This window comes from Melopsittacus undulatus, chromosome 2 (assembly GCF_012275295.1).
Source record: "Melopsittacus undulatus isolate bMelUnd1 chromosome 2, bMelUnd1.mat.Z, whole genome shotgun sequence".
Lineage (NCBI taxonomy): Eukaryota > Metazoa > Chordata > Aves > Psittaciformes > Psittaculidae > Melopsittacus > Melopsittacus undulatus.
In genome coordinates this window covers 120336050-120359474 of record NC_047528.1, presented here as the reverse complement: position 1 = coordinate 120359474, position 23425 = coordinate 120336050, and the positions used below count along the sequence as shown (strand labels likewise).

General features: G+C 36.9%; 1 protein-coding gene across 1 annotated transcript in view; it reads right to left on the bottom strand.

The window, feature by feature from the left end:
- The window catches only part of CBLB (Cbl proto-oncogene B), a 115871-nt gene that overhangs the window by 13773 nt on the left and 78673 nt on the right, over positions 1–23425 (bottom strand). Inside the window, exons 10-14 of the mRNA XM_034074554.1 lie at positions 21779–21982; positions 13752–13937; positions 10821–11186; positions 8263–8357; positions 2192–2335 (exon numbers count right to left, since the gene is read on the bottom strand). Of these exons, the coding sequence (XP_033930445.1) occupies positions 2192–2335; positions 8263–8357; positions 10821–11186; positions 13752–13937; positions 21779–21982 (995 nt within the window). The remainder of the gene's footprint in view (positions 1–2191; positions 2336–8262; positions 8358–10820; positions 11187–13751; positions 13938–21778; positions 21983–23425) is intronic.

Genomic DNA, 23425 nt, shown 5'->3' with positions numbered 1-23425 from the left:
GAACTGAGGAAGCAACACTTAGGAAAGAGATAGAAGAAGCTGTCCCTGGGGATAGAACTGAAACATGCTAAAATACTATGACAACTAAAAAAATGAAAGAAAAACTATTAACAATTTTGCTAAACAACACTGAAAGGTTTTAAGCTTTTCTTAACACTTCCCTCCCCATGAAATTAAAGTACATTAAAATAATACATCAACCAAAATCAACCTTCTTTTTGAAAGCTTTATCTCAGCTTTCACATCTAAGCAGTCACATTAGCTAAAAAGAGACATTTTAAGTATATGGAACACCATATATGTTTATACACAAATATTCAAGAGGGTTTTCCCTTTTTTAATGCTTAGGAGAATGGTTTAATTACAGTGAAAATTCTTATCAGCATAAATAAAAGGGAGAGGTGGTGGGTTTTATCATAGAGCAACCTGAATTTCAGTCTGAGGTATTCTGTCTGTAGCAAGTCCTGCATTAACGCCAAAAAACCCCAAGATAAGTGCAAGACCTTAGCTAAAAAATAGGAAAAACTTTGAAATCACATTTCCATCTACAGCCTCTATTAATAAGTCTAATGGCCCATTAAAATCCTAGACTAGCCAACTGAAAACACTCAACTCTTTCCTCTCCAAAAAGGAGGATACCAGAAAATAGTAAGTTTCTAGTTTTCTCAAGAATCATTTGGAGTGCATCGAGCTAGTTGCATTTTAGTTCAGGTCAGGCGTATGAACTCAAATCTCCAGGACTAGTCTGTATGCAAAACTTCCTAAAACAAACACTGTGAATGTGAGGTCTTCGGAGTCAGTTGATCCCTTCTACAGACTCACTCCTATTACACCACACTACATATTAACCCAGACATAGCCCTCAGAAGCTGCTAAACCAGCATACTCTTACATTGCAGAATTCTTGTCCAAGGAAGGTTACATCCTGTGTAACTCCAGTCATACAAGCAATTCAGCCTCTATTAGACTTAGCATGCAGAAGCGCAACAAAGATAAAAAATGGCATAGGTAAGAAGGATTAGGACCTTGTATTTTTATTTTTTTTCCCTTGAATAACATTAAGAGGTTTATTCATCATTTTCCTTTTTTAAAGTCTCATATAGTAGATAGGAATTTAAGTACTCAAGATCATAAAGCTCAGATAACTGCGTAAAATTCACATCTATGCAGTGAAGGTTGGATCAGCATTTCTAATACAGAAGTTTTAGCCTGGATGCAAGGAGTGATCAGAGTACAGCCTTTTTTCCACCTGTTCTAAATTATGGTTAAAGAGGTCTAAAAATTGTAATTGGCTAATTTTAGGCTGACAGATCAAGCTTTATTGATGGTGGGTCCTTGACATCACATTCTGACAGAGAGGTAAAAAAAAAGCAATATGCCATTGCAGTTTTTTTACTGGCAGAAAAGTCCGAACTATTTAGATCAATACTTGATTTTAGCATCATACTTTTGACCTACAAGATCAGCAAAGAAGTGGCCCTTCTTCTTCCCAAAATCAAAGTCCAAGAAGTTCACTGAGCATGGCACAGCCTTCAGTTGCCATGACCCTTGGCTCTAAATCTCATTGCCAAAACCCATCAATAATTCATAACTGTGCAATTTTGGAGATACTGTTTTAGAATATGTTTAAAGGAAAGAAGATACATTCTCTTCCTAACAAGCAGAAAGAAAGTATGCTGTGAAACAGGGTCAAAAAGCTAAAAAGACGTAGTATGTGTGCAGGAAAAAAATTAAAGCATGTAGATCCAGCTGCCAATTCACATATTTGAGTATTGCACTGCTTCTTTAAATGAATTACATGCAATATGAAAGTTCCAGGTTTTCAAAGCTGTCCCTGGGAATTTCAGTCCGACAATTCTCATTCAAATTAAACTTGCAAGAGCTGTGGAGTTCAAGCTCCTGGCCAGTTCTGAAAACCTCAACCTAAAGGGAAAGAAGAATCAACTCCATAAATGGTATTCAAAAGCAAAAACTACCTAGTTCTTACACAACAGATACCATCAAGTGAACTTCACAGGTTTGTGACTGTGGTGGTGGTCAAATGAAACAGAAGCATCAAGTAATCCGAGCTTGAAAAACTAAGTCATTTTAGAAGGCAGGCAACCTTCATCATCATTACAAGGGTTGAATACAGTGGAAAAAGCAGAGTTTTTGTAATTAAGCTGCCTTCTATGCTGCTAAATGACCTTACCGAGCAAGCGGTTTTATATTATGACCATGAGGTGGTTGTGAGCTCAGTATTACAGGATGTGAAGAAGGAATTTTGTATTCATCATCATCATCTGTGTGATCCCTTGATTTATCAGACAGAGAATTTGCTGAAGGAACAGGACACCTAAGGAGATGAGAAAAAGATCAGTTTTGCCTTTAGTTGTTGCATAGTCGACCTTGATATAATACAGAACATACTCTTTAGCCTAAACATCCCTGATACATGTCTGTTGCACGTAAGTTAACAAAACCACCATGTCAAACTAAAACTTCCATGGTTACTGGCTTTTTTGTCACTGAGAATGCATAGAGAAAAGCGCAGCTGATCTTCTAAGAGTTAAACAGCTACTTTAAGCAAGCATAACATAGAAGAGATTGAAAAGAACTAGAGTACTAAATAGGCCCTTGAAAAGCTTAACCTGTTTGCACTTTCAAAAGTACTAAACAAAAGTTAATTCAGGGCAAATAATATTTAGCAGGGCTCACTGAGGCAGCAGACATTCATCCTTTCAATGAAGTCTTTCAGTGACACCATAACGCTATCAAACTCCTGAATTTACCTGTATTTTACATTATTGTTTTACTTCAAACTTAGCTATTATAGGAGTGTCAACAAAATTATGGGGGAAAAATTCATTGTAGTGAGCAGTCTGTAGAAAGTAATTGTGTTAGGTATTAACAAGCTCAACATCTTTTGGCTCTTGTAAAATATAGCTAGCTTGGTTATAGGCCTTGTAAATCAATATCTTCTACTCTTTAATACATAGAGCTCTTTCATTTATAGCAATCATTCCAATGCATTAAGATAAATAAGAAACTTGCAAAACACAAGAAATACAAAAGCTCACATTGAGGACTTAGTTTAACTTCAGCTTGATTATATATGAAAACCACAAACAGAAATTTGACTCTTAAACTACTTGAACATGAGAAGCAGTAAGTGTGTAACTTCAAAAAGTCATCTGGATATTATATTATGCAGCAAATGGCACCTTTCTTGGACATATAAAAAAGCCAACAGCTGGAGGAACTTGAATAAGGATGTGCAATGCATCTACAGCCGTTCTGATTTGTGGCTTGAAAGTACGGCTAATGGTCCCTGAGCTGAGCTACATGCTGCATTAAAGGATCCATCTACTTCATACATCATTTAGGGAAGTTCTTAAGGACTATAAGCAAATACAAGAAGGGAGTGTACACACTTTATCTTACTATGGCCTAATTAGTTCGATTTTATCTTAAGGTCAAGAGCTAAAGACCAGGCCTATCTCCTCATTTTTAAAACACAAACAGCACCTGACTAACAGAGCATCTTCTTCACATGTCTTTTGCTATTGAAGGTGCTGCTGAATCACATGGAGGTACTCACTGAACAGAACCAAATATCTAGCCAGTCATGTAATTAATATTTATAAAATAAAAATATTTATAAACCAAAAAAATAACAGGAAGGAGGAGGAAAAAGAACAGAAATAAGAGGGCAGATGTGCTGCTTTTGTTTGACTATATTCAAAGCTTAGATCTCTCTAGCTACTTGTAACTTCTCAAACACTCTTTCCTTCAATCAGTAGTATATTTTTTGACTTCAGAAACAAGCTCATTAAAAATGGGGATCCAGCTTCTTTTTGCAAAGACATACTAGTCAAAGATAGGGGACAGAACATTTATGGCACTGAACTTCAAACTCTATGTTGAAGTTTTCAACCACTTTGTATAGAGGGAGCAAAATTTCACACAGCAACGCAGTGTGAACTTGCTTTTTCCATCCTTGATGCCTTAGATAGACAAGAGCTTTGCATCACTGCTGTATGGCCATGTAAAGAACAGAAGGTAAAAGGTAATGGGACAATAAGCACAATGTAATATTCTCAGGTAAGCAGTTGAAAAGTCCACAAAGAATACATTTTCTAATTTCTGTGGACATTAAATCATTCTTACACAGCAGTCCATTGTGTTCCTGAGATACTATATATATATATATATATATATGTATGTATGCATATATAAGCCTCTGGGTTTTTATAAATAATTAGAAATTGAATTTCTGGCTTCTGCAGATAGCAATGTCTTTGAAATGTAAGCATCTAGACTAGAAATGTCTGATACTGACCAATACCAACTGTCCAGTACTGACCAAGCCAGGTTGGTAGTACTGTTTTTAGCCCTCTTCACAAGCTATTGCTGAGGGAAAAAAGAACAAGCAAAAGCCCTCTTTGTTGAGAAATGGTTACTAGTTTGGAGCTATTATTAAAGACATGAACTCCAAGTCTCCTGCTTCCAAATAACATGTTGCCTTAAACACGTCTTTCACACTTGTAAAGTCTCTCCCTACTTTTAAAGTAAGGAAAATATTTGCCAGGTTGTAAATATTAAATGATTACTATTTGAAAGGTGCTTTTGATTTGTAAAGCAGTAGAAGAGCTGGAATACTAACATATAGCTAACATACTCTCCATTAGGGCCCTAAAATTGTCCTATACTTCAATTGTATTAATATTTCAGAAATCATATTTCTAAAACCATATTGCTCTTCCAATTTCACCCAGATGTAATATTTGGTTTCAAGCTTCTTTCACATTGTTCTGCTAGATGCCTATCTCCTTTTCTCCATTGAAATTTCTTCAGGATCAAATTATTTTATTAAACCTCTATTGTTCCAAGACCAACTCTACTGTTCTACACAAAACCACCTAGTAAGATAAACAGACAAATATTTTACTGTTTTTTTAACTAAACAGATGAATATTGTAATTACAAACTAAGACATGGAACACTGAGGCATCTGTTTATCAAGCTGGTGAAATTTGCTATAATTATACACTTCAAAAAAATCCTTACTCTTACAAAGAAATACAAACCCATCAGAACACTGTATTTAGCTATGCTTTAGATCCCTTTCCCACTCCTTCAGTGGAAAAATCTGAAAGTGGAAAGTCAGAATTACATTCCAGTAAGTGAGGACTTTGTCTACTCTAGCTTGTTGAACAAAAGGCTAGATGCCAATCTTGATTACCCTTCTGAGCACCAAGGGCCAAAGGCAAGCAGAAAAAGGTTTGAGAATTCATTTTCATCAAGGCACTTAATGTCCAGCTCAGCTGTAAACAGAACTCCAGGGAAACCAACATCTCACACTCATTTAGAAGTATTTCAGAGAAAGGTTCCCCTCCCATCATTTACTGGTAAACTGAGTCACAGAACTTAAGACACCATCAACTTGCAGTCCATGTATTTCAGCCTGGATCAGGGCTGTGCTTTGGGTATGAATCCCTTTAATCTCTCCACTTACCATGCTTTGATTTGTATTGAGTGCAGAACTTGAATAGCTTTCAGATTAAACTAAGATACATGATACTTCCAAGTGTATCCCTACTATGTTCTGATTGCTAAACACTGTTCAAATTAATGGACAAGATAACATAGCCAGTTGAACTGCTACCCTGAAACACATACAATGCAGACATCAGATCCTTACTATCAGCTGTTTTGTTCTATGCAGAGAACTACTTGCTAATGCTCTAGAGTAATAATCTTTACTACTTTACTATTACAACAGTTGTAACCTTGCAAGGCCTCAAGGAAACTGTTTCAGCAAAATAAGTGTGAAGTTCTACGGAAGACAACGATCAAGTCAACACCTGTTAGCTGCTCATGGCAACTGCCCTCCAGTTACCTTAAAACCAAGCACATAGAACGCAGTTCACCCTCATTCATACAGGAAGACACAACTTTCCATTTGTCACAGTGCAACAAGAATTACCACAGAACAGCTGGTACATCCAAACTCACTGGCCTGTCAAGCTATGAGCTAAGGACATTTTGTGTCCTCCCAAGCATCATCTCTTTGATGTTTGGAACCTGTGTGCCAACAGCGCTCCTTCTAATGCCACTGGGAAGTGCCATGAAAAAGGATGGAGCTAGGATTTCCAAGCCACAGTTGCCTTTAGTGGAAGTATGAGTTTACCTTCTAAGTTTGTTAGCAAGACAGAAGCCATAGCAGGAGGAGAAAATACCTTCTGATGCTTATTTTCCCCCAACTGCCTCAAAGTAACTGGATAAAGAATGTGTAGATGACAAAAAGTCCTTGGAGTTAGATGTTGCATTACATATTCTAAATTACACACAGAAAACATCACTGTGGTATAAAGTACAGACAAAAAGAGGCTAATTTTCTATTGATGTAGCAGAATGGAGACCACTCACAGGAATAAAACAAAGTCATTAACTTGAAATTTTCAGAGTTTTGGTCAATAACAGCTCTGTATCTTTGACATAAAAGTTTGTTGTGGCTTTGTTTGGGGTTTTTTGTGTGTGTGGGTTGTTTTTTTTTTGTGGTTTGTTTTTTTTTCCCCAAGAATAAACCAGCTATTTGATCAAAAGCTGCTAAAAATAATCTAACATAAATAGCAGCAGTCTGATGAAAGAATACTCTTTTCACATGTAGGGTCTGCAACACAGTGGCTGAGCAGAAAACAAAAATCAGATTCTTGGTTAATCAGAATCCAACATAGCATTATTCAAGTATGGTTAATAATGATCAATGTAGGGAAATGAAACTAAATCAGCACTCTTTCCAAAAAAATACATTAGCACTTTTCTATTCAACTTTGTAAAGGAAAAAAAGTCATATCTGTAACATTATATACAATAAAAAATTGATCAAACAAGAAGGGACACTTTAGAATTGTGAAGTTTCAACTAAAGGTCATTTTGCCTCATTATTTTGACTAAGCCATTTCATGCACGGTCAATGTAACCTGCAGTCAAACCTTCGAAATTACAGACATATGCTAATAACCAGAAAGAACAACATGCCTTGAAGCTGTAAGAAACAAGCCAGCTTTCAAGCCACAGCTCTGCAGATTGGAGAGTAGGAAAACAATGAGAAACTTGCACCAGATTGACTGCAGCACTGTTGTGGAAAGCAGATTTTTGATCATGTAAAGTTCAATGTATTTCTGAAGGCTCAGTGCAGTCAATTTCTCAGGAGGAAGAACACTATCTCTGACATTCCAAATCATACATTACTTAAGCTGCTGTTTACAAAGCAATTATTATGGTTACTAGAAATATTACAATTATTAAACTTGCTGGTTTTGAAGATTTCACCCAGTTTTTGAACCTACACAGTGCCACACAATACCATACATTATTGGGGTATTTTCTAGTGGCAACGAAAACTTTATTGGAAATCAATTTACATTTGTAGACATATTAGTGTGTATTAGTACACAGTAGTACTTTACATTGTAAAGCAGACATTAGTGTGTATTAGTGTTTCAAGAAACAACACACAATAAGCACTTCAATTTTAACAGCCATTTACATGTGACATTTTGGTAGTCGTAAATGAAATAATCTGAACTTCTTAACCACATATCTCCTGCTCTGTACAAAATCCTGTGTGATTCCCAGCTCTAAGATTCTTGCTAAGCAGGGCAATGTCTTGCTACCAACTAAACATTGTGTTAATGGAAGACTAAGAGTAGACTGAAACTTAAAATGACAAAATTTCCCAAGCTTTAACCTGGAAGCCAGGCAGGCTGACCCAATTTAACATTATATTAAATGCTTTTGTTTGTTTTTTTTAGCCATAACAATGAAAAGATACTGGTGTGAACCCTGGATAAAGCTCTATGTGCTGAAAGCATGACTAGATTAGGGGCAGAACACACACAAGTTATGCTCTTTACCCGTAACAGTTTCCCTAGATTCTCTTATCCCCTGTGACAAATATCTCTAACTACACTTCTCCTGCAGTAGTAAGTAGAAGCAAAATCAGACAATATGTGCTCCCACTGCCAAATGCCTGTGAGCAAGATCTGCCACAATTTATTCTCTCTTCCTATAAAAATGTAGTATGTTCAATTAGCATTAGGACTGCTCCCACTGAATCAATGCAGTTTGTTTCTTTTGTAAAATCACATTAAAGTTTACAGATATCACCAATTCATATTAGTTAATTTTATTTTTCTCCATTTTTCTTTTAGCACCAGCAAATCAGTGTTATTAACATTAATTAGCACATTTCTTCTACAGGTAAAGTTAACTTACTTTAAACTAGGGATGACGGAGGCAGCTGGAAGAGGGGGTGAAAGCCGTGGAGGAACATCATATTCTTCATTTATCGGATGACCATTTGAAAATACCTAAAAATCACACAAGAGTTACAATGCATACCTCCTGTTTATCATCACAGACATTCATCAGCTAGGTATCACAAAAGAGACCTTGAGAAGACTATGAGTAAAGTCTTTCCTAGAAGTTCACACTGGAGAGCCGTTATCTGAAGTCACTGTGTCCATACCCATTTCAGCTCACCCCATCTGGGAGCTGCAGAACAGAGTAGCTTAAACTTTGCCAAAAGATAAAGTTCCACATCACAGTTACTAGATGGAGTACTCAGGTACAGCTGAGCTGCTTGGGGGCAAATTAAGATTTCAAGATTGCAAATCGATCCGAGTGAGAGAGATGTAGTACAGTGGGAAAACAACAGGTACAGCATGCTAAACGTACTCTGTGATACAGCGCCTGCCAAAATCCATGTCCTACCCACAGCAGTCTTCCTGACTATTGCCTTTTACCAATAGCAAAAAGATTATATGACGATTGATATATATGCAGAGATGAAAATTCATTAGATGCTTCCCTTGCGAATGTACATACAGCTTGAAATCGTAATTCAGAGTTGTCAGTTGCTCATTTTAACCAAATGGCTTAGATACATTACCTGAAGATAACAGTTCAAACAGCATTTGGTTAAAGAAATACGTATGTAAATCCTCCAGACTATACCACCAGCACTTGTACAATGAGTGGTTATTCTGATTTGAGAAGTATTTATTCCAACAGCTTCAATGCAGTGCCAAACCACAACTGAAATGCTGTATGTAGGGGCAATTAAAGATACAAACAAAGTATCCTTTGAAAACCAGATGAAAAACTTAGTTGTGAGTAAAACTGGTATTTTGCCCTGATGCTGATAAAAGGATATTCTAATTTTACATAACATCATGGACTTCTTAAGCACCTTTCATTGTATATATTTATGTGCTTTACCAATACTGAATTTCAGTAATACTTTCAAAACAACCAAAACATCCATATAGGAAGACAAATGAAATGGAGACAGAAAGGTTAAACAGCTTGTGGCCTTGTGAAATGCAAACAGAGAAAAAGTTATGATTTTGAGCTACTTTTTAGCAAAAAAGAAAAGAAAAAGGGGTAGCTCTGAGCTCATAATCTGCTCTATGAAGAAACTACTGAGCTGCTTTGATAGAACTGATTAGAGCAGAATTAGGAGCTTTTTCTTAGGCTATCACTACTTGATCTTTTCAAACATAAGCCTCCCCCAACTGCACAGAGTCCTGCAAGCTGTCTGAAGCTGCCCAATGCCAGAATTACTCCCTCCGCACTCTGCTCCCCAGGTATCTTCAAAGAGAAAAGAAATTATCTTTCTTTTTCTTAGAAAAGAAACACCATAGTTACAGACATACATACTATTCTCTGCAAACAAGGACAAGAAAGCTCACTTCTCTGGTGGGTGACAAGCAGATGCCCCCTAGGCAAACCAAGCTAGACAATCAGTGGAAAGCTTGCAAGTGGCAACTCTGAACACACTCAGCACTGGAAATGGATTACTGGACATGACACTGGACATTTGTCCTACAGAAGTCAGAAGCTGCTACAGACAAATTAAAACCACGTGCAAGTCCAGCAGCTGAAGCTGTGATTGAAGTACAAAGGAGGAAAAATTCAGCTAAATATATGTGTTGTTACTATAAACCATAGACAAAAGGAGTACCAATGCTAACATTTACAGTACTGATGATAATAACGAAATCTAACAATGCAATACTGGGGTTGTGCCACTGAGCACTTTCAAGGATGCTACCCATACAGCTAGTCATAAAGATAAAATAAATGATTCCACATTTAGCTTGGCAATTGATGTATTTGTTTCCTCTTTCTTAGGGTCAAGGCAGGGTAGATTATAATATACCGAACATCACAACTAATTCAATGCTCTTCTGAAAACAAAAACACATCTGACCTTTAGAGTATTTAGCTTATGCTAATGCACACAATATATCTGACAATTTAAGTATATTTGTATACATTATCTGTACATACTGCATACATTACAGATTGAAGAAGTTGCCAAGTCCTCACCTCACCTATGACAGAGGTAACTGGAACATTTACTATTCCATCACCAAATACCTATACAATTTTGACATAAGATACTTCCAAAGTAGTCCTGAGATGCTATATAACTATACTAAAGCATACAGTGAAATGATATCATTATTATTATGCATCAACTCTATGGATAATTTGCTGACAAAATATAGCAAATCTAGAATTATCTCTCCAAGCCATTTTTTAAGGTTTCCCGTTAAAATTGTAACACAGATCCTCACATACTCTTGCCTTACAAATTACAGTATTTAACAAACCATTTATTTTTGACCAGCTTAATATGTATCAACAGGAAATATTCAGAAACAGTACATCGACACTGATCAATATAAGCAGCACATCAGCCAATGCAAGACAATGCTGCAGTAGGGCATCAAATTAGGACCGAACACATTCAGCTCATTTCTTACCTTGGCACCTTCTGCTGGCAGTTCATGACGTCTGTGTTTCCTCATAAATCCTGGATCAGAACTTATGCGGTTGTGCCTTCCATTTATGTTTGAAACTGCAGTCAGTCCTGGTTTGGGAGAAGCCTCATTCCCCATTCGACATCCTACCAACTGACTTGTCCCAAACACATCTCTGGGACACCAGCCTTCAAGGGGCATCGGCTGGTCTCTGGAAGGCACACTGTCTGGATGATGGAGGTGTCTGCTTATCCTGTTGTCTGGTGGAATGGGAGGGGGTCTCTCTGGTGGGGGTGGTGGAGGATCACGCAAGGGAGGTGGTGGTGCTGGCAAAGGCTTGTCTTGTTTCCTCACCATACAAGGAGAAGACTAAAACAACACAGCAAGTTAAAAACAAGAAGAAAAAAAAGCTGCTTAAAGACATGTATATTTCTCTCACAATTAAGTATGGTTTTACCATTTCTAACTGAATCACAAAAGTCGTTGTTAGTAGGTGAAATAGTAGTCTTGCCTTTGCATTCTGCAGACAACCTGGCCTCTTCAGAAAGCATGCCCCCATTTCTGCTGTTGCATAAGGAACCCATGGAAGGAGTGAAAGGGAGAAATGACAACTGAGGCAGATTTATCTGACCCATTTTTCCCCAGAACCCTTTACTTTGAGCCCTTGAGTCACTTATTAAGCTGCTGAAAGGAACTGGGAAGAATATTTGGAAAAAACAGAGTTCCTGATGCAGGAAAAAACCCCAAACAAAATAAGCCCCACATCCAAAGGGAAATGACTTAGTGACAGCAAATGAGAACAAAAAGGCAATAATAGGAAGCAAGTGGAAGAAGAATATACTTCACTTTTAGTCATACACATAAGGATGGCTCCACTGTTTACATGACATACACTGTTAGGAGTGCCCAGTACATGTGAACTGCAGTTCATTTTTCAGGTAACATGCTAAGTATGTAGTTAGGTTTGCAATTAGCTCATCTGCTTTGCCAGAGTACCTCCTTTTTCAATGCTGAAGTATATCAGAAATGGTGAAATGCTTTCTAAAATTATGTGTACTCGTATAAAAAGCTGAAAACCAAGATACCAGAAAAAAAAGACCTTACATAGGTACCTCTATAGCTTCTAAAAGCATAAAGCTGATAAAACAGCAGTTTTCATTAGGATGCTCACAAGAGCATTTTACAAAATCACACCTGGGACAGGTCCTCCTGAAATGTTTTTCTCTTACCATGTGCTACCATAAGAAACACAGGGAAGATTATTTCCCTTGTACAGTGCAGTTTTCATGGACTCAGATGAGCCTGCACACTATTACCTCTTGAAGAGATGGAGGACACATAAGTTAAGTAAGAACAGCATTCACTTTCACTTCACATGTTAGCCCACCATTATTCTCTGAGCAGCAGCTCAACATGTTACAAAGAAAGTAACAGAAGTTATTCTACCTACATGTCTATTCATATAAATAACCTATTAAACATGTGTTTAATTCAGTTGCCAGTTAAGAAAAGCAGTTATTTTCGCTGCCAAGGCAAGAACATAATGGCTGGTTCCAACTTTCTTGTTATAGCTTGCAGTTCTAGTTATAATTACAGTTTTCCACTGAAGAAAAAGAGGAGTTTTTTGACTGAAGTAATAGTCATGGCAGGACTAAACTGTCATAGTTTTTAATACGAATTTTATTATGTATGAAATTATTCTTTGTTGCCCTCATCTTATTTGCTTTGCAACCCCCCAAAAATTATTTCTTTTTTTTAAATGGAAATTTACTAGGAAATCCCAGAATTTTCAAAATAATGTCACCAAAAAAATTTAAAGCAATGTTACTGGTATTTCAGATTTTGTGGCTTTTAAAAGACATGAGCTTTGTAAAAATACACTACAGTAAAAATCATTTTTAATGAATGTGCTATTTGTTTAGCATATATTCTCAATGTGCAGTAAATTCCCTTGTAGAATATAAGAAGTGGTGAAAGAAAATTAAATAAACTATTCAAACTTCTATGTTTTGGTCTAATTTATAGACTGTTAGAATCTTAAGAGCTTGATTTTCAAGCTTGAAGTAAAAAGCAGACAAAGTCAATAGGGTAATTCATTCCAGATTATTATAAGGACACAGGATTAAAGCCATGTTTTGAACTTGAATTTTAAGTCATCATCTATTATCATCTATTATCTATTCCCCCCCCCCTCTATACAGCAATTACAACAGAGTGATCAGCTCATAATAGAGAACAAAGAACACTGTATTTGTTCTCTTTCCTGCTTATCCACTCAAAAAAAGTATCTTTACATCCTTATTATCATTTGTTTCACAAACCACAACGTACAATTTATTAGCTATAGAGTCATTATTATTTTCCTTGAAAATTTCATCCCAATATAAGCCATTTAAGGTTTTGAAAGCAGTGTTATTTGCACATATTTTTCTTGCGAGGATACTGAGGAAATTGAGCATCAATCATCCTCAGAGCACAACATATAATTTTAATGAGATAATGACCTTTAAATCTATTTTCAGGAAACTTTCATTTCTATTTATTTTCATTAATCGGGATTTATCACAGAAGCTATCCATTACAGCAACGTCTTTAAAATTGTGACTATAACCAAGTACAACATAATCATCAGACAAAGACAGGTCACATCTGACCAGCTCATGTAGCTGTAAACACCTGACAATGGAAGGTATTATGCAAAGGCACTCACCAAAGTCAACTAAAGGACTTTATGTTGATGTAATCTAAAGTTTCTAAGCTACAAGGAATTAAAAGTTCTTTTGCACAGAGCAAAACCCCGAAAAAGAAAATGCACAGATGGAAAATTCAGAATATCCAATCTTCCCAAACCAACAAGCAAGCTCACCTTGAAAACAACCAAACACCATTTAGCAATATTTGCATCTAAACAAATAATGGGTCAAAAAGACTTACCTTTGGTGATCCAGTTGGGCTGGCACACGGTGACCGTGCTACTCCCTTCTGAATAAGATCCAGGCGAGGAGGTACAGGTGGAAGACTAAGGTGTGGGATTTGCAGGGGGTCTGGAAGCGGTTTCCTTCTTTGTGCAAGAGGAGAAGATCCTGGGGAAGTCACTGGTGAATTCTGCCTCTCATTGCACTGCAAGACAGGAAAAAAACCTAAAATTACTATTTACTATTTATTTATACTATTTATCAGGTAAATATACAATCTGCATTCCATAACTAAAGCATTTGATACTTGTCAGGTATTTACTAGAAGTCATTTATCACAATGGACAGCCTGCTGCTCTTTTAAATGACAGTATAGGTGCTCAACTTACAGGTTACTGAAAGAGAAATCTACAAGTCATTCTACCTCCAAACTAAGATCCATGTTAACCTGTGATTAAAATGATAGTATATTCCAGTAATGTAACAAACAAGCAATCGCTGCCATACAAAAGGAAACAATCACAGAGATTCTATGGCAGTACTGCTGCTCTTGATAATCTTTTTATCAATAGAGAGTACTCAATCTAAAATTCTATAAATTACTTTAAAAACCTGGATGTCTATGATATTGCCTATTAACTAGAGCCCATTTTCAGATCACACTTTGATAGAAAAGAGAATGTATGTGTCTCCTGAAGACTCAAAATCAAAACCAGCAGGCAAACAATTTAATTCCTCATTTATTTGATGATTTAAAAAATAATCATTTCAGGACAAGTCAGTTTATCATTTTAGCAAGTACTGAACTAATGACACACATACTTAGCATCATGCCCAGTGGCAAATTGTGATTTCTTTTTTCTTGACTTGTCCTTTCAAATGCATCAGAACCAAAGATTTCAGTCCTCAATATACTCTCCACCAGTTGTTGCAACTTCATTTGGCCCAGTTTTAACAAACACAGTTTAGATGTTTACTGTCATCAGCTAAAGTTATTTCTGTGGGCTCACTGCATTTGTTTTAGTGTACTCTACGTAAACCTGCATGTTTATGCTGTTCTGAGCTTTCCCTGACAGTAGACACAAGTAGGTGGATGACTCACACCAAGCATCAGCCTCAGGCCACTTGTGCACTGAAGCATCCTAGTACTCAGCTGCACAAAGAGGCTAAGAATCTGCCATCTTCTTAAGTCAAGCTTGACAAATTGCTCACAAAACTGCACCAATCTTTAAGCTAAATCACTTTGATCAAAATTTTCTCCCTCTTTTTGTAAGCTTTTTCTCAGTGCTGTACATCTCATAGTGATGACAGGGATGAGAATAGGAAGTTCTTTAACAGGGAAAACAAGTAAACAACATCACCTTTCTTCACTTATTGTGACTATATCAAAGAAATTCAAAAGCAGATACAGGAAGAGGATACAGTACAGACTCCTTACTCAGTGCTCTGCGCACTACATCTTAGTTTAGTAATCTGTTCTATACAACAGAGATTGCTGCCAGAATTCCTTCCAAAACAGGAGCCACCAAAGTACCACTGGATAGCATTGCAGGAAAAAGTAGGAGAGGACCGAGGAAGGGTGGAAGAACTGGAAGACTGAGGTGCAGTTCTGCTGCCAGAATGACTTTGATTTGATACTTAGGGTCTTATCCCTTTGTCCACAGAGGTAAGGTCAGCATCACAACTACACATTCAACTTCAGGAGACTGACTGATTGAATATTCGTACTCCTCAAGGCTACAAGAAGTTTCCCAGATTCTCATTTCAATAAGGTGGGCACAATGTTCTTATTAAATGGCTTGAATACAGTCCTTAATTTTTCTTTGTTTCCTTTAAGTGGTGGATGCCCCTGACCTTGAGTGGATCACAGTGAGGATAAACCCTTGAATGACTGAGGTGCTTAGCCTCTCTGAACATAATGGAAAGCTGAATAACTAAACTAGATGTGTACCCCACAAGCATGCTTGAGCAACCCTAACTATGCAATGACTATAAACTGAATGTCAATTTGTTTCCCTTAACAGAAAGCATCTATCAGTTAAACGGCATAACAAGCATCATATCATTTAATAGCTTTAGTTTTCAAAGTGTAGTTATGCCTCCACCAAGCATTCCTGAAAGCCAAGAGCCATGTATGCAATATGTGTTCAATGCTTTAGCTTCAGCAGACAGAAAATGAATTTATTTCCCAAATTACCTGAAATAGAACCAAACAAGCAGGTCACACCTCCAAAGAGATACACTCACTCAAAATAAATGGAAGAGTTGTAGTAAGTGACTACATTTTACGGTGTTGCATAACATATTGTGTCTCAGTCAGCAGGGAGTTGGGAACAAAGAATAATAGGAAATACTGCAAACAGAGCACTGGATAGGTAACATTTGTTCGGAAGTTCAGATGTACTAATTGCTGTACCACCACATTAATTAACACAACTTCCTCAGAGAGCAACCTAACAGTCGCTAAGGTCACACTGTATGTAGCGATACAAGCTCACAGCTAAATGAACAACACTGTAATAGCATTTAAGACTATCCATCACTCTTTCTATATGGCAGCCTTCCCTTACACAGTTCTACTCCAGACAAAATGACATACTCATTTCTTAATAAGCTCACTGGTCCCCCATTCAGGTCAGACTTCTCCTGCCATAACAGTCTAGCTCCAGCAGAGACAGCAATCATGGAAATGTTCACATTTAAAACCCATGAGATCTGATGCTATTTTCAGATTAATGGAAACAAGTGGCTAAAAGATGTACCTTTTATGTAGTAGGCAGCAACCAAATACAGAACACAAACATTCATTGAAAATTTCAATGATTCTTAAAACCTGACATGTTTTTTAAGCCCATTGCAGCAAGAGACTTAATTTATATGATAAACTTCTGGTTCCATATATATTTCGTATTTAGCTATCTCTACCCAGCATATTCCATAGATAGTATATCACAACTGCCAAAATGAAACAGATATTTTCACACACTTACTACTTTGAAAAAGACTTCAATTTAAGCTTATATCAATGTCTTGCTTCAAAATATCAAAATCATCTTTCATACCCCTAAACCGCAATTGCTTACAGCCATAATGCTATTACAACATTATGGTTCCTCATATAGATCTACTGATCTAAATATTCCACAGCAACAAACATGTTTTCTTCAGCATTTAATATCAGATTTCCATCGTATTCCCATTATAAAAAACCCATGTTTTTCCTGTCCACCCTATCTAGCTACATCATTTGATGTTTGTTGACAGCTACGCCAACAAGACGGGTGCATTTCATGTGGGTACCAGAGCATTAACAGATGTACATGATACCTACTCTTTCTGGCAGACTCCCTGAGGAGAAAGAGATTTTAAATCTTTGTTTGTCACCTACTGAAGATTTCTGTGCATTTTCTATTGACTGGAAATAAAGGAGCAATAAGAGCAGCACAGTGACAAAAAGATGAAACAAGGGAGTGATTAAAGCACAAACTAATAGAAATGAACTGGCAGTGACAGAAGACAGACCTTCAGTGCACAAAGGGGCTCTGCTGCACCACCACAGACCTGGGCAATAAAGATGTGATTAAGGAAAAGAACACAGACTCCTTTGTTACAATATGGACTTCATCTGGCTGGCATGACTGCTGCCAAGGGAAAAGCAGCTGTGACTTACTGCACAATTGTACTGCAGAGTGAATCAACGTGTTATGTAATCAGATGTATTACTGGGATATACTGGTATATCCCAGTTTGCCCGTAGTTGTTGTGAGCTCAAGAATAAGCCTGCTTCTGACATCTATTACAATGTCTAGTGAAGGTTTTTCTGATGGAGATATTAACCGTGAGGCTATTGAATCTAGAGCTTTAACTTCAAGTGCCTGTGAAATAGGCACACATGAAAAGCATACTTAACACAAATCCTAACAAGGGAGTCACAGAGGAATTATTATCGTGATTGATAATGTCCTGCTGGACCAAACTCAGTAGTTTATAAAGTTCATAATAAGATACCTAAGAAGGTCCAAGCAGACCTATACTGGAAATAGACTTTTCATTTCTAAGTAATTCCCTGAAGTTTTTTTACTTATAATCAGAGTAATTTGTTATTTCTTGTTAGGATAAATTATGACACAGACAGATCAGTATAATCTGCATATAAACATTTTCATGAAGATATAAAGGTCCATCAATTAAAACTGGTGGATGTAAACATTTTTTACATAGATGGGTTTGTTCTTTATTTGATCTGTCCTTTGCTGACCCAAGAAAATGCATGTGAAGAAGGCTAAGGCAGTTATGGCTGTGAGAGTCAGCACCGCATGCCTAAAGGAATCAGTAAAACACGTTTTAACCAAGGGAGGCACACTGTCTCTCAGCCTTTATGCCTCTTTCAAAGACTAGTAATTAAGCAATTAGGGTCTCTCTTGTTGTATGGCATAATTTTAACAAATTCCCACAAACTAGGTGTAGCGCTAAGCAGGAAGTGACATGTATGTATGAGTTAACAGTGTACAGCTAAAGGGAATACTTGGACGCACATCTGAAGCCTTGTAATACATGCCTTTTTACATTACCAGAAAACAAATCAATTTAACAACATGGAAATGATGCAGAGGAGTAAAAAACAGTCACCTTCCGTATTTAGGGAACCAAGGTCTTTTGTTAAGTTTGACTTATCTGCTGGAAGAAGCTTAATCATGACTAACAGTGGCTTTCAGCTTTGACAGTTTCCTGTAATTATTCTGAAGCAACAGTATGAACTGGAGTCAGGTTTTGGTGCATTCAGAGAGATAGGAAATTCATTGCAGAGAGGACAGTAACTCCCCAGACAAGGTAACCTCAGTTGGTCTTAGAATAGAGTGTTTCTTAAAGAATGTTAAATCACTTTAAGCTACTGAAAACCTCATAGTCTCCAATGCTGCGAGGGCCTTCCTTTATGTTTTCATGTAGTATTATTTACATCAAGTAATTATCTTAACACTTACGAATTCAAATTTATTTGCTCTTAACAAGAACCCCTGCACTATACATTTTCCTTATCTCCTTTCTTTTAAAACAACGTGTATTAAATTACATCTTATACAACGTACAGTAACATAACTAAATTCACTGGGACAATGGAATATTAAACATGATGGGATAATAAACATAAGCTACTACAGACTCAAATGCCCTCTTTAAAACAAACTAAGAAATTCGTTTTTAATATTTACCTGAGCCTGTAATCTGAACATTTCTTTAATGCACATTTCTTAACCTTGTGCTTAGCTAGCACAAATGGTACAGAGCTAAGTAAAGGAACACTTCAGGCAACAACTAATCTGATACCATCCGAGACAATTAGCAGAGATTTTGGCACCACTTTTCATCTTTCTTTCATAAAGAAATATCTGCAGACAATTCGGAAATGAAAAAAATAAGCTGCCTGATGAGGCAGAAAACCAGACTAATTGCAGTGCATTTCTCTAAAGCCTCTGTTACAGCTGATGTGCTGCTGCTGCTGACTCACAACACCTAGCAAGAATGATTCATCCTTCTCAAAAGTGTATCCATTTACTCATTCCATTAAAGAACTGTGGTTATTCTTTTCCTTAAAGCATTTTCCAGTCCGAGGTCCCTCAGGGACTTAATTCAGATACCTCTCAGTTTATGAGTACAGAGTGATAAACTGCAGAACTGGTGGTTTTGATATCCAACTTATAATTCATACAGGTAGAGCAGGTGATAAAATACTGTATCTTACTTACACTTCAATGACAATTCCAGAAAGTGTTTTTCATCCTGTCAAGAAAAGAGCTCACTTAAAAATCCACCCAGGGCCCTTAATCAGTGACCTACCTGACTGCATGGGCTTCTAAAATGAGCTTATTGCAACTATTCTTTCCTATATGAATGTATGTCCAAGCGCAAGTTCCAAAGCTTGAGAAGTGGTAGTAGGAGTTTCAAAACATATTAACATTGTCCATCCCATGAGGATTTCAGGACAATAACGGTTGATCTGAATATTTCTGCAACACATCTAAGCCCTACAGTCACTTTCATCATGTCCCTGTAACTTTCCTCCGTGGCAAGTTTAACACCGCAGCATACTACTGTAGCCAGATGTTGACACAGATATTCTCAGCAACACCTACATGGTCTAGCCAGGTAATATGAGACAAAATCAGCCCTTATGATTTCCAAGGATTAGCACTTTTACATTGAGAAAGCATATAACATTCCTGCCAATAAAATAAGAACCAACAAATTGGTTCATTGGAACCACAAAGTAACAACAGTACCAGCAAGTTGTCTACAAGACCTAATTACTGTCTGTCACTTAACCTCCATTATTGAACACACAAAATGAATACAACTCAGTCATTATGCAAGTACCATGGTTCATATCAACAGCATTAGCAAAAAGAAAATTGCAAAACCCCTACATATGGTCATAAAGGAAAACAAGAATTTATTCTAGCAGGCTATGGAGAAACACTGACAAGTGGGAAAAATAAATAAGGATTACAGGAAACAGACAAGGCTGATGAGGGCATTGCTAACAAAAAGTGTATACAACAAATAATGTCCCAGGCCACACAGGTGATGTGGTTAAGAGCATCACTGTACAACCTCTGGTAACAGCTCTAAGAAGAACACAGTAGTTGAAACATCACCAAAGGAGCTGATAAATCAGCATTTTAAAGCAGGGACTTCAAGAGGCTAGCAAAGTGTGAAGAATGCTGTTCCTAAACTTCAGGGATAATTAAGCAGGTTTCTCTCACTGAACAATGAAATCAATGACATAAAAATAGCAAGCAAAGCACTCAAGCATTTGGTAGATACTGAAAACAAGACTTCTTATAGTAAAGCCTGTTGTTCCTCCTTTTGATAAAAGCATAATGCATTTTTGCCTTATCATGGAAGTGATAGTGCTATAAAAGCCCATCAATTCAAGGCTATCTTACAGAGGTCGGGCTGCAGACTGCAATTTAAGTCCAGGAAGGAAGGATAAACTGCTCCCAAGAGTAGGCCATGTTGTATTACACAGACAACACAAAAATTATTCATATGACTTAAGAGTTTAGGAAGGCTATCAGAAGTATGTATATCAACTGTATTAACTGAGAGATATTCTCAGATACAAGGGTGAAATACTTCCCTCTGCCTCCTTAAAAAAATCCAAAATACAATGATAACAAAATGGAAAAGTAAGATGTTACTGACTTAATTCCAAGGCAACTATTCCAATTTAAATGGCCTTATTAAAAGGGAAAAACCAGAAAATACAGTGTAAAATTCAGTGTTGCATAGCCTATGTCGAAATGTATTCCAGACTACAGTATACTAATGAAAACTAACAACATAAACTTTTGTTAATGATAATGCTTATCTATCAGAGAGAAAAACTCCCGTGACCAAAGAAAGAAGATCCCAGAATTTAACACAGACCCCTTGCAGAACAAAACCACCCCAAAACACAAAGTCACTAGGAATAATCTCAGATAAGCTTTTTCCACTAAAATAACCTACTACTGAAAATAAAGGGGGGTGGGGGGTGGCAAATCACAGACAACTCACAGGAAACATGATTAAAAGCAATACAAATTCAGTTACAAGTTACCCTTACAAAGCAATAATATTTATAATCTCTTTAGAAACGCAGGTTTAATCACATTCTCTGTGTGCATATACAAGCATTGGCAGAAAACTAGTAATATATTCTGTATGTATGAAATTCTTTGTTCCCTACAAATAACAGTTCAGGCAATTGTCCATAGAGCATATTCTGGACACGAGTCTCAGCTGGTGCAAACTCATGCTACCTCCATTATAAACAGAGGTAACACAGTTCGTATCAGCTATGAATCTGGAATTTTCTTTTTCCTCCTATTCAACTCCAGCATTATTGCTACAGTATTGATGTGCTTTGTGTTTTCAACCCAAGAACTCTTCGGTGAGTTGGTGAAAACTGGAGCACAAAGTGCAACCTCTCATTGTTTGAAGTTACAAGCAGCTCCATTTACACACATACAACTTTATCTGTGGTACAATAGTTGAAAAACTTACCTTTCTGACTGAAGCCAAACGATTCATCATTAAAGACTCTTCTCTATCATCATCATCATCCAAGTCCAGCATGGGCATACTAAAGCTGTCAATGATACTGCAGCACCTGGAGTTTTCATCCCTTGGATCAAAGGGATCCACAATGATTGGTTCAGTTCCTTTGATTTCACAGCGGCAGAAGGGGCATCCTTGGCCATCAGATTCCTACAAGCAAGGGAAAAATGTTTAAAACTAAAAGAAGATAAGCCATTTTAAAAGTAGGTCTTAAATCCTTCTGCAAAAAAAGGCCCTTAACAGGTCACTAAGAGCCTGTAAAGAAGATGGGAAATAAACAGGAAACAGATTCATAGATATTTAACTACAGTAAATGGTAAAATGACTGCATTTTAAAGCTGTCTGTAGAGAAAAGATTAAGCTTCACTTAAAAGTAACTAATCAAAATGCAACCATTACCTCTACAAAGCACCAAAACTGTAATTGTCTTAGTATTACATGTCAGGAGGTAACACCTTGCCTTTTAGGATTACAAGTTTCTTAATCCTTTAGAGGAAAGAAGGTGAGGTGTGGAAACAGAGATAATGCATTTCATTACATTATCTTTTATACTCAAGTATCTCTTTTTCATTTCAAGTAAGAAAATGCAGATGAGCTTTAAGGCATGCAGTGCATCACAGCTGCACCATTACCATCATTCAGCAACACAGATACAGGACATCTAAAACTACAAACATTTTTTGACATGTTTAAGTAACAAACCAGGACTTGACCACATTTCCAGTAAATTATGTGAAACAAGGAACTATTTTCACATGTTATCAGGGAAAAGTATCATTTGAATTTTAACTTCTAAGTGATATAATGTGCTAAATGATTTTCAAGCAGCCGTATTTCCATTCCTTTTACTCATTTCAGAGATACTTTTTCCTCATCAGAAGTAATTAAAAAGCCAAAAAAAACAAAAGCCCCGAAGTTTTGAGGGCTCAAGATAATTCAGTCTGAATTCAGATATCACATTGTGTCATATTTATAGTCAGAGAGACAGCTAGAAAGAGACAAACACCAGGATTCCTTCTAAATAACCTACCTACCCTGAAATACCATCAAGCAAGCAGAGCTTTTTGATTTCTCAGATACAGGAACAGCTTTGATTTTCCTTTTCTAGCATTATTTTTATCTTGATACTTGCCAGTCTTACTAAACTGACAGATGATTTTACAGTCTGTGGAAGAACTGTATCCCAAGGCAAGAGAGCTATAAATGATGTCTCCTGACAAGAGTCATGTCTATTTGCATGGTTAGTTCTGGATTGTCATTCCGTATGAAAAGTTACATGTAATCTAATTTAGCAGCCTTGCATCCTAATTACACAGTCTTGTCAACACCCTTACTACTTCAAATTGTCTCCAAATTATATGTAACAGAAGTCCTCCCTTACTCATAGAATTCCTTACAGTTTCATTTTCTAAAGTCAGCCTTAAGATGAGGCACAGAGCTTTTAATTTTTGAGTTTTTCCTCTATCTGTGTTGTCAAATAGTTCTGCATTTGCAGCTTCCTTCCTTTCCTATGAAAAACACTAAGTTCCCCAAAGTACATTGGGTAACCAATCACAGCAGAAGAGACTTGTATTCCACAGTATGAATGCAACT